Here is a 15607-nt window from a genome sequence, read left to right as displayed (position 1 = left end):
TTTCACACTGTCCCACTCCATCTGCCTCTGTGGCAGCAGCCAAGTCTGTTTCGTAACAACCAGTTGTGTCTGTTTTCCTGAGCTGAACAACGATTTCTGCGGTTAGCAAAATACTTCACACTTGCACTACTTGATTTGAGGTTCCAGAGGAGTTGAGACAAAGGACAGGGTGGTGAGACACCTGGAAGTGATTTTTGTTTACGGAACAAATCTGTGAAGAATATTTGCACCAAAATGATTTCCCACTGTAGTTCAGGCAGTCCAACATAGTGAACTTATTCAACTCCGTGTAATCTATTGTCAGGTGAATCCTATCATCTCGGCAACTGCTTATTTTTACAGTATTATTATGAGTGATGACAACTCAGAGGCCGCCCCCAGCAATGATACAGATAGAGGAGCAGGAGGGGTCGAGAAAAAGGCAGGGCTTGTAAACAGATCCTGCGGCATGAGTGAGTGTTCTCCCTCATCAAATCCGGTGAATAGCGGGACAGGATCATCTCCAGGAGTTGACACAGGTGACAACCGAGGGACAAATTCAGATGATACGGATGGACTCTCGAGTGGAAATGACTCTGGGGAGAGGGGAAGTGAGAGAGGGAATGGATCCAGAGGCAGACAGTCGAACAGAAGCTATCAGAGTTCCTCCAGTCAGAATGGAAAAGACTCGGGCATGTGTCTGGAGACTACGGAGAGCAACAAGAGGTGAGAGAGAGAGAATGGACACCAGATCTGTGAACATTGTCTCAGAGCACACGTTATTTTCCACATACCATATGTTATTGTTGCTCCTCTCTGCCCCGCCTTTCTGAAACGCTTCGATTTTTACAAAGCTCATTATTCTGAAAAGCGCAGTGTGCTCTGATTGGCCAGCTATCCAGTGCATTGTGATTGGCTGAATACCTCGGCCCTTTCCATATTTGAAAACACATGGCGGCGGCGGCAACAATACTACAGCGAGAATGAAAGTTACACCTTTTTTCTCTGCGTAAACATTTAGGCGTTGGTATGCAAATCTTCCCACACAGTGATGTAGATTTGTGGGGGCGTGTTCGAATGAGGCATTTTAGGAAGACGTGGATGAGTCTTAACTTTTAGAAAGAATATATTTGGGTTTGAGACTTTAATCTTTGCGACTTTACATGTTTTATATATATATACATGAACAGCTTGTAACAGTCCAAAGGAAAACATGAAATCAGGTCATATGACCCCTTTAAAAAGCTAATTCTGAAATGTTTCTTAACATTATAATAATAAGTAATAATAACTCTTGTTTTTGATCCCTTCTCCCTCAGCTCAAACTCTCACAGCCCGTCTCCACCCAGCAGCTCTCTGGCTTACAGCCTGTTGAGCGCCAGCTCTGAACAAGACCCGCCATCCACCAGCGGCTGCAGCAGTAATCAGTCTGCTCGGGTCCAGACCCAGAAAGAGCTGATGAGAGCCTTGAATGAGCTGAAGATCCGTCTGCCACCGGAGAGAAAGATGAAGGGACGCTCCAGCACTCTTAACGCCCTCAAATATGCCCTTAGCTGTGTCAGACAAGTCAAAGGTGAGTGGGAGTTTCATATGTTGGTTTTGTGTTCTATGTGTGACAGGAAAGTCAACCGCTTGAATTGAGTTAAAGGAATGATGTATGCAAAATGTTTCCAGTGTGAAAATTATTTCTCCAGTTCAATTTTACGAGCCATTTGTAGATTGAAGCATTTGAAAATAATCACTATTTTTGGAATTCTGTTTGGTGCCGCTAGAAGCACAGGAATTATACATTTCACCTATAACAGGAATGGAGTTTGTGGGTCCAGTGATGTTAATTTTTTATTTTCTTTGAATCTTGCAGCCAATCAGGAGTATTATCACCAGTGGAATGTTGAGGAGTGTCATGGCTGTAGTCTGGATCTCTCCACCTTCACTGTTGAAGAACTGGACAATATCACCTCCGAATACACGCTCAAAAATACAGTACGTTGACTTGCACACAAACCCATTTCTCTCTCTAGTAGTAACACAATATTAAACTAGTGTATGAAAAGTAGTTTGTCTCATCAATGAAGTTACTGGCTTACTGTTTTTTTTAATTCTGTCAGCAAAAACAAAGATAAGATGTGGGTTACAGATGCGTGAGACATGCTCTAGATGGCAAAATCATCCCAAATGTCACCTCTCCTTTTCATTTTATCCACTCTCTCTCTCTGTAAAATGGTACACAGCTTTTCTCAGTCATGCAGATGCTGTGTACAGTATTTGTTAGAAGTTACAAAAGAGTCTCTTTTTCTCTTGTGCAGGACACTTTCTCAATGGCGGTTTCGTTCCTGTCAGGGAAGGTTGTGTACATATCCCCACAAGGTTCATCTCTTCTGTGCAGTAAGCCAGAGAAGCTGCATGGAGTTTTGTTTTCTGAGCTTTTGGCCCCCCAGGATGTGAGCACCTTCTACAGCAACACTGCACCCAGCAAACTACCTCCTTGGGCCTCCTGCATCGGCTCTGGTATGTTTGTACATGATGTGTTTTGGTTGTGTTATGGCATGTTACACTAACATTTGACAACCAGAAAGATCAAAAATAGTTTTGATCTGAAAGCGATAGCTCACATTAGATAGATAACATTTACTCTACCTTATGTCATTCCATACCCAAACCAAGACTTTCGTTCATCCTTGAAATACATGAGGATATTTTTAATGAAAGCTGAGAGAACCGTCTCTCCACTGAAGGTCAGTTCCACCAAAACTTTGACACTTCAAAAAGTTAATGAAGAGATCACAATAGAAATACATATGAATCGAGCGGTTTAATCCAAGTCTTATGAAGAGACACAATTGCTTTATATGATAAACCGATTTGATTTAGCGCACATACATGGAGCACATCAAATATGGTTAATTGCAACTCAACTGTGCTTGCTTGACTCGAAGGAACCAGTGAGGTTGAGCTTCCATTTACCATAAGCATCAAAGTTTTGGTGCAGTGGACTTTTAGTGAAGGGACAGAATTCTCTCAGATTTTATTAAAAATCTCTTCATTTGTGTTTCAAAGATGAACAAAAATATAATAGGTGCAGAATGACACAAGAGTAAGTAATAGATGATACAATTTTCAGTTTTGTCAAGTTGTCAACCATTCTGAACACTATATATATCGTTGCCTCATTTGTGACTTCGTCTCAAGACTTTGCCTCATTTGTGATTTGTGATTGTGATCTCTCTTTTCACTAGTCTCTCCACCGGTGGACTGCACCCAAGAGAAGTCCATGTTTTGTCGCATCAGTGGAGACATCTCAACCAGTGTCAATGTGAAGTACTACCCGTTCAGACTGACCCCCTATCTGCTCACGCTCCAAGACTCTGATGCGGCTTACCCTCAACCATGCTGTTTGCTCATCGCAGAGAGAGTGCACTCGGGATATGAGGGTACATTTCTTGTTTAACAAGTATATTGTTTTTTTCACAATGTTTGGAACCAAATGGAAAAAATACAAACGCCTTTTTTAACTCGGTTTGGGCTTTGTTCTCTTTCTCTCCATCCTGCTTTCAGCCCCTCGCATTCCTACGGATAAGAGGATATTCACCACCAGTCACACCCCCAGCTGTCTCTTTCAGGAGGTGGATGAGCGGGCAGTTCCTCTTTTGGGGTACCTGCCTCAGGACCTTGTGGGAACCCCAGTCCTGCTGTACATCCATCCAGATGACAGACCCATTATGGTGGCCATCCATAAGAAGAGTGAGTCACTCTCCCTTCCTCTCTCTAACCTCTGTCTGTTTCCTTTCTTTAATTTAAAATGTTCACTTTTCCTTTGTCTTTCAGTTCTTCAGTTTGCAGGGCAGCCATTTGATCATGCTCCCTTGCGGATGTGCGCACAGAATGGAGAGTATCTGACCATCGACACCTCTTGGTCCTCCTTCATTAACCCCTGGAGCAGGAAAGTGGCCTTCATTGTTGGCCGGCACAAAGTCAGAACGTAAGAACCCGAGTACACTCAAGGTCCAAAATTAACTCTCAGAAAGCATCACTTCTTTCTTTTTTTTATGTGACATTATTCAAATCAGACTCATAAAATCATGGTAAAAATGATTCCCTAGAATAATTCAAAATCCCCACCACTAACAAACACAAATATTCTAATTATTGTACTCTGTACATACACACAATTACCTCTTGATTCTTTCCTTCCAGCTCTCCACTGAATGAGGATGTCTTTACCCTGCCGAGGGGTCTGGAGGAGCGGACCCTGTCCCCAGACATCGCTCAGCTCAGCGAGCATATCCACAGGCTCCTGGTGCAGCCCGTCCACAGCGGCAGCTCTCATGGTTACGGCAGCTTGGCCAGCAATGGATCCCACGAGCACCAGCCCAGTGCCGCCTCCTCATCAGACAGCAGTGGACAAGGTCTGGAGGACCCCTCGCAGCTCCACAAACCTGTGAGTGTTACAAGACACTGCACTTAAACCCCAGTTCATAATGTAAGCCCCTCATTTTAGCAGGTTCAGTCCATATGTGACCGAAAACAAACTTTCTCTTGACCTTGAGCACTATAAAGTATTGCGGTGCTTGTTAGTACTGTTCATAGACATAAAAGGCAGGCCAGACATGGATAGTAAACACTTAAATTAAATGAACTGTTTTCAAATAGATGACCTTCCAGCAAATCTGCAAAGATGTTCACATGGTGAAGGCCAGCGGACAACAAGTCTTCATTGAATCCCGCAACCGACCTCCTCCTAAGAAACATTCCACCGCAGGTACACAACCACTCACTGTATATTCATAGTAACTGTAAAGACACACCCTTCAGTTGCTCTGTTAAAATTTGTCAAGGTTGTTAGTCTCAAGATGTTCTCTGTCTGATAAATAGGTGCTGTGCAAACAGTTGAAGCAGCAGAGCTGGGCGGCAGTCCCGGTCCTAGTGCTGCTCCACCCTCGAAGTGCTCCGCACCCTCCATGATCGTGCAGAAGGAGCCGCCCACCACCTACTCTTATCAGCAAATCAATTGCTTGGATAACATCGTAAGGTTTGTGTTTCAGATCATTATAGTGATATCTATCACTGATTATGTGTTGTGAATTTCAGATTAATCATTGTATTGTATAGTGAGCATCTCTAGTACTTTGATGGCAATCCGATGCCAGGCCGTGGCCTCATGGTTTTATTTGGTTCATCAGGTATCTGGAGAGCTGTAACATCCCAAATACGGTGAAGAGGAAGTGTGGCTCTTCCTCCTGCACTGCCTCCTCCACCTCTGATGATGACAAACAGCAGGACGCTCCAGGCAATGCTAAAGGTGATGGTCCAATGATAAACTAATGCAGAACAGTACTAATTAAATGCAGTTACAGGTCTACAGTCTATTACAATGCAACTGCCATTCAAATTTTATTTAATGATACCCATTTTGATACAGCAGAAAACTGAAGTGCCAGTTTTGAGCACACTCTATTTACTTAAAGGTCTTCATAAATATTACAAGGTTACAATGGCATGTATATTCGCTCTAATTAGTGCATGGGATGCCATGTTTTTGTTGAAGCACGGAATACCTCATTAACACCAGCACATCACAAACTAAGGAGCAGTACTACAGTATGGTGTACTACAGTACTACAGTAATGTTTGTGGTCAGTAATTATTATTTTTTATTTTTTTTTTTTAAGTAAAAATAAATGAATACTTTTATTCACCAAGGATCAAATGTCACAGTTTATACAGAGTTTATATACAGTTGGTATACAGTGTATATAGACTACCGTACTAAAGATATGCTGTGCATTAACGTGTTGTAGTACTCAAAACCGGTCTTAAAGGGATAGTTCACCCAAAAATGAAACTAACCCTCATGTTGTTCCAAACCCGTAAGACCTCCGTTCATCTTCAGTTCAACCTCCATTCAGAAGACAAATTATGATATTTTTATTAAATCCGAGAGCTTTCTGACCCTGCATAGACGACAACTTAACTGAAATGTTCCCACACCCAGAAACGTAGTAAAGTCATCGGTGAAACAATCCATGTGACATCAGTGGTTCAACCTAAATTTTACGAGGCTGCGAGAATTTGTGCGCAAAGGAAACAAAAATAACAACTTTATTCAACAGTTCATCTCCAAATCACGTCTTCCACCATTATTTGTACTACAGAGTACTTCTGCATGTAAACAAGGTATGCGCGTGGTGCTGCTGACGTAGAAAACGCCTTTTTTACGTGCAGAGGAAAGCAAAATGCATGCGTCATGGTACTCTCCATAATGGTGGAATACGTGATTTGGAGGAAAATAATTGTTGAATAAAGTCGTTATTTTTGTTTTGTTTGTGCACAAAGTATTCTTGTAGCTTCGTAAAATTACGGTTGAACCACTGATGTCACATGGACTATTTTATCGATGTCCTTACTATGTTTCTGGACCTGGGAACATTTCAGTTGCATTGCTGCCAATGCAGGGTCAGAGAGCTCTCAGATTTAATCAAAAATATCGTAATTTGTGTGCCGAAGATGAACAAAGGTCTTGCGGGTTTGGAACGACATGAGGGTGAGTAATTAATGACAGAATTTTCATTTTTGGGTGAACTATCCCTTTAAGACAATTTTTTGAAGGTATTGGTTTTGTCACGGTCTCAACTGCATTTGTACTTGGTCTTGTCTTGGTCTCCGACTAAAAAGACTCTCTGGATTTTATTTCAAGACCAGTCAAGACCACAATTGCAGAGATATTACTAAATTGCTGGTGCATTGTCCTATTTATTTGTTAACAACCTTAATGTGATTTCTTTTAATACTGTTAATTTATTTTGATACTCCTGTGCCCGGTCAGAATTTAATGGGGAACTGTGCCAAAACTTTCACCAAAATTAATACAAATGACCAAAAAATTAAAAACCGCAACAAAAAGAATTCCAAACAAATCCCATAGCAGAACTGTAGTGAGTTTCTGAGCAACACACACTGGTGATTTGTTACTGAATTAATCAGTTGCTTTGAATGAATCGGCTGAATAAATGACTCTTAACACACTCTGGTGATTTGCCGCCACCTAACCCACTGGCGGTTTTAGTTTTGATATTCATATTTATTTTATTTCCCATTCAATTTCTATATTCAAAATGTTATTTTAAAAAGATAAATCTCAACAATATTTCTGAAGTTGTAATTGTACTAATTCAGATGCAGCTTCTGTGCCACCTCTGCAGAGCAAAGATGAATTATGTTAGTGATATTATTTTATTGGTAACAGCTCTATAAGGGCTTTTCACACTTGAAATAGTTAACCCTGGGTCATTCTAAACCCTGGGTAAAAGGAATCCTGGGTTATCTTGCGTCACGTTTTACACTGATTATACTTTACCCAGGGTTAAATGTTAATCCTGAAAAGACTGTTCTGTAAATGTGGGTCTTTCAGATGAATTTCAGGAGTGCTGGTTTGGTCTTGATCTTGACTCGGTCTCACCCTGTTTTGGTCTTGGTCTTGTCTTGGTCTCAACCTCTCAAAATCTTGGTCATGTCTTGGTCTCAACATCTCAAAATCTTGGTCATGTCTTGGTCTCAACCCCTCAAAGTCTTGGTCTTGTCTTGGTCTCATCACACTCTGGTCTTGGTCTCGACTTGGTCTCTGTTTAGGTGGTCTTGACTACAACACTAGTATTAACAGATACTCTAACCTGCAGGTCCGTCTGTGTCTCTGGTAGAGGAGAGTACATTGTTACCCCCAATGGCCATGCACAGTAAAGCTGAAAGTGTAGCCTCGGTCACCTCTCAATGCAGTTTCAGCAGCACCATCGTCCATGTGGGGGACAAGAAACCTCCTGAGTCAGGTGGGCAAGTGTATGTGTATCTCAGAGGAATTAGAGAGGGCACCAAAGACGCATAATACCACAAAGCAAGCATAGCAATCAAGTGTCTTTTTTTTTTGTTCTTATGGCCAGTTTTTGGGGCACTAGTTTTTTTTTATCTCATCCCTTCTTCTTGTTTTACCTCGCTCCCACAGATATCGTAATGGAGGAAGCCCCGCCTACTCCGAATGCTGCTCATCCTGCCGCTCAACCCCAAGTTCCTCCCACAACGATGCCCTCTCTGCCCCCTAGCCCTGCTCCTGATAGGGATGCATGGAGAAGAGGAGGTGCAGGAGGAACAGGGGTAGCTGGAGGATCTGGAGGAGGAGAATGGTTGGGTCTCACAAAAGAGGTTCTGTCGGCTCACACACAACAAGAGGAGCAGAACTTCATGTGTCGCTTCAAAGACTTGAGCAAGCTCAGAGTGTTTGACTCAACCTCAGCTGTGCACCGACGAGCAACTGTATCTTTAGCAAGAGGTAAGGATGTGCTCATGCAACAACAAACACAACACCTGCAGTGTTACACAAAATTATTCTTCATGTATACTACCATTCAAAAGTTTGGAAAGAAGTATATTATGCTAGAAGTATCTTAAGTACACCAAGGCTGCGTTTGTTTGTTTGATGAAAAATACAGTTTTGGGTAAGAAAGATTACAAAAAAAAAAGAATACTTTTTATTCATCAAGGAAGCATTAAATTGATCAAAAGTGACAGTAAAGACATGTTAAAAATATTTCTGTTTCAAATAAATGCTGTTTATTGAACTCTGTATTCTTCAACGAATCCAGAAAAAAAGTATCTCAATTTCCACAAATGTTAAGCAGCAAAAACTGTTTTCAACATTGATAATAATAGCCATTATTAATAATTGAGAACACATACTAACTGATAATAATTAAGCACCAAGTCAGTATATTGGAAGGATTTCTGATTAATCATGTGACACTGGAGACTGGAGTAATGGCTGCTAAAACTTCAGCTTTGCAAACACGGGAACAAATTGCATATTAAAACATTAAAATGGAAAGCAGTTATTTGAAATTGTGATGACATTTTACAATATTCCTGTTTTTACTGTATTTTTGATCAAATGAAGCCTTGGTGAGCTTGAAATACATCTTTTAAAAACAGAAAATCATATTGTATCTCTTTTTCTTGATTTTAGGTGTGCACTGCTCCCGTGATTACCCAGCAGCAGGTAGTAGTGGGCGTAGACGTGGTCGAGGAGGCAAAAGACTGAAGCACCAGGAAGCTTCAGACCAGACTGGGTCTCGTAGCCCAGCTGGCCCCCTAAGAGGGGTTCCCGCTCTGGACAGGCACTCCAATTCCTCCATGCCCATCGGTCCTGCAGACAGCTCCTCCTCCTGGCCCACCTCAGGGTCACAAGCTAGCGTTCCCTCTGTCCCGTACCCACCTGGCATTCTTCCTTTATATACCGTCTATCCCCCTCTTTCCCATTCCATCTCAGATCCCAGCATACAAACGGGGCTACGCTTCCCCCTTCAGAACTCACAGATGGCACCTCCCATGGTCCACCCGATGATGACATTGGTATTACCCAACTACATGTTCCCACAGCCCAACATGGGCATGCCTCAGCCCTTCTACAGCCCAAACCCAGCTTTCCCTTTCCCTGCTGTCAACACAGCCTCCCCTGTGCCCTGTCAGGTCCCGACCCCTGTCCCACGCGCCCACTCTCGCTCCAGCACCCCTCAGTCTTACAGCCAAAGAGAGGCCCTTGAGAGAGAAGGAACAGTGTCTCCGCTCTTTCAGTCCAGATGCTCCTCACCCTTGAATCTGCTGCAGCTGGAGGAGTCTCCAAGCAACCGGTTTGAGGTGGCATCAGGGCAACAGACCACATCTCCTATGGTGGGACAAGGAGGTGGAGCAGGAGGACAGGCCTCCTCCAATCAGAGAGGATCAGTGGTGGACTCAAAAGAGAATGAAAACGTAAGAAAATGGACTGTTGGATTAATTTGCTTACTGATTATTTAAAATTGTTATGTTTCAGTATTCGATATCAGTACCAGCTAAATTTCACAACAATCGATAATATTTATTTTCAATTTGATACCACCGCGATATTTAGTAGCAACTAATTAGCATATTAGCATAACATGTTAAAATAGGAAATTCAACAATCAGTAAAAAAAGGTGTTTAATTGAATATCTATAACATAATACTAGCCACCTGTCACCATTGCATGCAATAAATGCTAATAATATTTTAAAAAATATATTTTATATAAAGAAAATTAAGACATTTTGGGATTATTGAGATTTAGTAAACATTTGATATCAAATAGGTGTTTAATTGAATATCTATAACATAATACTAGCCACCTGTCACCATTGCATGCAATAAATGCTAATAATATTTTTAAAAATTATTTTATATAAAGAAAATTAAGACATTTTGGGATTATTGAGATTTAGTAAACATTTGATATCAAATCTCCCCCAATATTCTATATAATTTCTCATGTTTTTATGTTTTAATTTGGGCATTGAAATATGACTCAGATGTGGTTTTGAAAAACCTTTGTGAGATTCATCCAATAAGAGAGCAGTTTTACCATTCATGAAAAGAATTCTAAATCAGAACACGTAGCATTCATCAGTGAACATTCTCAATAATAAGCTGTGAATATCCTGATGTAATTTATTTAATCATGTTGTTTAGTAAGGTCTGTGGTTTTAATGCCCTTTGCAGGGTGAAACAAATGAGTCCAATCAAGACGCCATGTCCACCTCCAGTGATCTGCTAGACCTGCTGTTACAGGAGGACTCTCGCTCAGGCACTGGCTCAGCCGCCTCAGGCTCTGGCTCATCAGGCACAGGCTCCTCTGGGTCGGGCTCAGGGTCTTCTGGATCAGGGTCCAATGGCTGCAGCTCTTCAGGAAGTGGAACTAGTAAGTGGCAATACATTTATTCAATAAATGTATAAATAAAGTTATAAATGGATACATTTTAGGCAGTATGGATTAGGGCTGCAAAACGATTAATCGCGATTAATCGCATTCAAAATAAAAGTTTGTTTACATGCCATATGTGTGTGTACTGTGTATATTTATTATGTATATTTAAATACACACACATACATGTGTATATATTAAGGAAAATGTTATATATAAAATATATATATATATATATATATATATCAATAATATAAATATACAAGTGTGTGTGTATATACTGTATATATATATATATACATACATACATACATACAAATATTTTTTTAATATATAGATGTGTGTGTATTTATATATACATAATAAATATACAAGTGTGTGTGTATATACTGTGTATATATATATATATACATACATACATACATACATACAAATATTTTTTTAATATATAGATGTGTGTGTATTTATATATACATAATAAATATACACAGTACACACACATATTGTATGTAAACTTTTATTTTGAATGCGATTAATCCCGATTAATCGTTTTGCAGCCCTAGTATGGATTAGAGTGTTACTTGGTATGAATGAACCGAATGCCATTCAGCAGTTGTTACTTAAGAAGCGTTACTTCAATAAATGACTTAATTTCTCTCTTTTTTCATTTACTTTAACAGGAAGCAGTCAGAGCAGCCATACAAGCAAGTACTTTGGCAGTGTGGACTCATCCGAGAACAGCCACTCCCGCAAGCAGACAGCAGGGGGTGATGGAGAAGCACAGTTCATCAAAAGTGTCCTACAAGACCCCATCTGGCTTCTAATGGCCAACACAGATGAAAAGACTATGATGACCTACCAGCTGCCCATCCGGTTAATATCAACACCGTACAGATTTCACTACATCACTAGAGTTGGGAAATCATGTGCCAGTTACATTTAAAACAAATCAGTTACATTTTTTGTGTTTTTTTTAATCAAGAGTCAAATCAACAATAAAACAAAACATAAAAATAGTGTTCCATTTCAAATATTGTCAATAAAACGTTTCTGTTTTGCGTAGCAAATTCTTCATTTATTCTTCCTCAAAATTACAAAAAAAAAATCGTTAAGGAACTAGAATCATTAAGTCAAATCATATTCAGAATTTGATTCCCATCCCTATACAACACCATTACTGACACAAACATATACTTTAATACAGAGGTTCCCAACCCTGGTCCTGGAGGCACCCCAACACTGCACATTTTGCATGTCTCCTTTCTCTGCCGCACCAATTTCAGATCTTGGAGTCTCTACTAATCAGCTGATGACCTGAATCAGGTGTGTTTGATTAAGGAGACATGCAAAACGTGCAGTGTTGGGGTGCCTCCAGGACCAGGGTTGGGAACCACTGGTTTAATACATCTCGTTATGACGTAAAATGTCACGCATCACATGCATAGAAAAAAGAAACGCATTACCATGCTAGCATCCCATAAGCTTACTACAAACCCACTGTAAAAGCCTGATGAAAGTTGTAATGGTAATAGTTAACTAACCAAATAAATGTGTTTTGTAACAGAGACAGAGATGCTGTGTTGAAAGAGGACCGTGCTGCTCTGAGAGCCATGCAGAAACAGCAGCCTCGCTTCACTGAGGAGCAGAAGAGCGAGTTGAGCCAGGTTCACCCTTGGATCCGCACAGGACGCCTGCCTCGTGCTATCAACATTTCTGTAAGCCTAAGTCTCTCCGACAATAACTTCCACAATACACCACTAAACACTCAGTCGTGACTGTTTTATTTATATGCAATTTGTCTCTCAGGCATGTATGGGCTGTAGGTCCTCTCCTTCGGTCCCCTCTGCGGCCCCCTTCGATGTGGAGATCCACGAGATGGAGTTCTGCAGTGTTTTAGAGGTGACAGAAGAGGGCGCCACTGCTGAGAAACGCACCCAAGCAGACACTGCAATGGAGAAGAACGACAAGACTTGCAAAGACCGAGAGGTTAAAAACGATAGGACTATTATGTCATCACAAATCAATGACCAAGAAATGATGACGATAGAAGAACAGGAAGTGACCTCACAGATCGAGGAGGAAATGGGTGCACTTACACCGATGACACACTAAAGACACAATGAGGCAGTGAGATTCTGATGATCTTTTGTGTACTCATTAAATTATCCAGTTGTATTTATTTCTATAAATAAATGCTAATTAGCCAGGAAGGCTGACAGATGATGAATGTAAAGCAAAAATGCTTTGTTGAAAGACTGTGATTATCAAAAATTCAAGATATTTTGGTTATTGCAAAGAAGTTATGATCTGTTAGCGGGAAATAAAGGGTATGTATCTTTAGACCACTCTGGATTTGACCTTTGAGATGCCACCGGTTTAATTCCAGTTCTAGTCACCTGCAGAAACCCATTTTGTGGCATGCTAAACAACTATTTCAAATGTTGTCAAATGGGTTAAGAGCTCTTCACACCAAGGACGATAACTATAACCATGACTATAACTATAAAGCTTTAATCATCTAATTCTATAAGAATAGGGAAGTCCACACCACAGATATATAACACGATAATGGTTTGGGATCACTTTCAGAACATTGTTTTTCCAGATTATCAATCCAATTTTAAAGATCTTGATCATTTAAAGCTGCAAACTACAGAACTGCAGCGCACGCTTATAAATAAACATTATCATCCCTTGGTGTGGCCATTTAATATAGTTATGGTTACAGTTATCGTTATTAGTATGAACGGATCTTTAAACTCTGGTGTTAAGTTGATTTAGGTGTTGTAAGATGTGCATTTAGACGGGAGAACAGATTCACTGCCTTTGAGGACAGTCTAATTGTTTCTCACCTTGTGCTTTTGGACATTTCCCAGATGTTATGGAAATGCTGTTATTATTTTTTTACAGGTATATACAAAGTAGGAATTTTTGACCAAATTTACACACACACGTTTTTATTTAATTTTTTATCATTCTGTATATTTTTTTATACATTATTGGTGCAAAATTATTCATTGTTGAAGCTTGGATGAATTGTGTGAAATGCATTGCAGCTCCACAGAGAGTCTCATTGGTCTGTTACAGTTCAATTTCACCACTTGGAAGTCACTACAGTAACCATTGCAACCGTGAACTTTCAATGCTCAAGGCATCTTCTTGCAGTGCAACACTTAGCAAAGGGAAGCTCCAGAGGTCACGGCCAGAAAAAGCTGCCGCCCCTTACTGGGTCGAAAGAGTGGAGGCTTTTAATGGTCTGCATGTGAACTTTACTGTCAAAGAAGGAGTTTCAAAAGGATAATTCACCCAAAAAGAGTTGATAGTGTATCTTTTATGTTCCACGGAAGAAGGAAAGTCATACGTTTGAAAAAACATGATGGTGAACAAATTCTGACAATTTATTATTTTGGGTGAACGAACCCTTTTAACGAATGAGTGTTGGCAATCAGTTGAAGGCATTTTCCTCTTGTTTTACCTTTTCCCTGTCAGTTTGAGTCATGTGCTCTTTGACTTCAAGTTGTCCTGGAACAATTTGTAAGTATTTTGTGTATTTCTTTATATATGAAAAAGAATAAAAAGATTATGGTTCACACTGTTGTGGTCTGCAAATATTCCAAGTATCGAGGTTAAAACGAATATATAAGAATATACAGTGGGTATATGATTGAAAAGTACGCTGTATGCTTTGGAAGAGGCAGAGGGAATTCAAATAAGCAGTTTTCATACCAAACCACAGGCTTTTAGTAGACAAGAATGTCCACTGAGCTATAAAAACATATGCAGAGGTTTTTCCAGCCCCCACGCACACAAATTACAAACACGTACAAATAAGTGTGATGCTCACACAAAAACTTGATGATTATTGCACAGAGCTAAATGAGAGATATAAAAGGGAATTTTACATAAAAGGTATTTAATAGCATGTTTGCGTGAGCCAGTGCCCTGGTAAGAAAGTTTGGCTTGACTTGCATTCTTTCCCTGCACCGCAGTGTAACGACAGGCCTACCAAGAGAGAGAAAGATCTACAGCATATAACCACAAAGAAAACTGAACAACACATATTTGCTCTTATATCACTTTTTAACATCATATATCTTTGAGGATTTTACAAGAAAAGAAAACCCCATTATTTAGCCTTAAAATGGGACTGAATAGGCATAGCTCAACAAAACTGCTGTGGAGAGTGGTAAAAGAGGGTGGTTAATGTGGGTTTTTTTTTTGGTTATTTATAGTTTTTCATTCAATTTTAAATGTCTGTCTCTCTCTGATTTCACAGCAGTGGCATCTGGGATACTTAACTTTTCTCTTGAATCCCTCTTTCAATCCTCCTCCTGTCGTCCTCCACGCCCCTTAAACTCGCCCCTGTCCTCCGTTCCCTCACTGACTCGTTCTCTGTGCCTCTTTGAGAAGAAGGATGTGGGGTGGTTTGTGCGTGTGGCATTTGGGGCTTCTGTTTTTGGGGTTAGGATGGGTGCATGGACAAAGCCAGACCAACTTCACAGGCCTACCAAGAGAGAGAAAGATCTACAGCATATAACCACAAAGAAACTGAACAACACATATTTGCTCTTATATCACTTTTCAACATCATATATCTTTGAGGATTTTACAAGAAAAGAAAACCCCATTATTTAGCCTTAAAATGGGACTGAATAGGCATATCTCAACAAAACTGCTGTGGAGAGTGGTAAAAGAGGGTGGTTAATGTGTTTTTTTTTTTGGTTATTTATAGTTTTTTATTCAATTTTAAATGTCTGTCTCTCTCTGATTTCACAGCAGTGGCATCTGGGATACTTAACTTTTCTCTTGAATCCCTCTTTCAATCCTCCTCCTGTCGTCCTCCACGCCCCTTAAACTCGCCCCTGTCCTCC

At 40.3% G+C, this 15607-nt stretch overlaps 1 protein-coding gene across 2 annotated transcripts; it reads left to right on the top strand.

The window, feature by feature from the left end:
* Positions 1-335: 335 nt before the first annotated feature.
* Positions 336-14323, top strand: LOC107596478 (period circadian protein homolog 1-like). 2 transcript variants are annotated; one of them, XM_016287224.1, is made up of 18 exons: positions 336-705; positions 1299-1552; positions 1841-1962; positions 2286-2487; positions 3216-3410; positions 3535-3720; positions 3805-3958; positions 4174-4417; positions 4630-4738; positions 4852-5008; positions 5160-5278; positions 7653-7799; positions 7973-8296; positions 8987-9771; positions 10535-10733; positions 11417-11609; positions 12301-12451; positions 12543-14323. In XM_016287224.1, exons 1-18 carry the CDS (start codon positions 350-352, stop codon positions 12846-12848), a joined length of 4203 nt encoding a protein of 1400 aa, XP_016142710.1. In that variant the 5' UTR covers positions 336-349; the 3' UTR covers positions 12849-14323. The 2 variants fall into 2 exon arrangements, with proteins under 2 accessions (XP_016142710.1, XP_016142711.1); XM_016287225.1 differs by lacking the exon at positions 7653-7799.
* The last annotated feature ends 1284 nt before the right edge of the window (positions 14324-15607 follow it).

Source organism: Sinocyclocheilus grahami, unplaced genomic scaffold, assembly GCF_001515645.1.
Source record: "Sinocyclocheilus grahami isolate Dianchi unplaced genomic scaffold, SAMN03320097.WGS_v1.1 scaffold219.1, whole genome shotgun sequence".
Taxonomy (NCBI): domain Eukaryota; kingdom Metazoa; phylum Chordata; class Actinopteri; order Cypriniformes; family Cyprinidae; genus Sinocyclocheilus; species Sinocyclocheilus grahami.
This window is presented reverse-complemented; position numbering and strand designations above follow the sequence as displayed.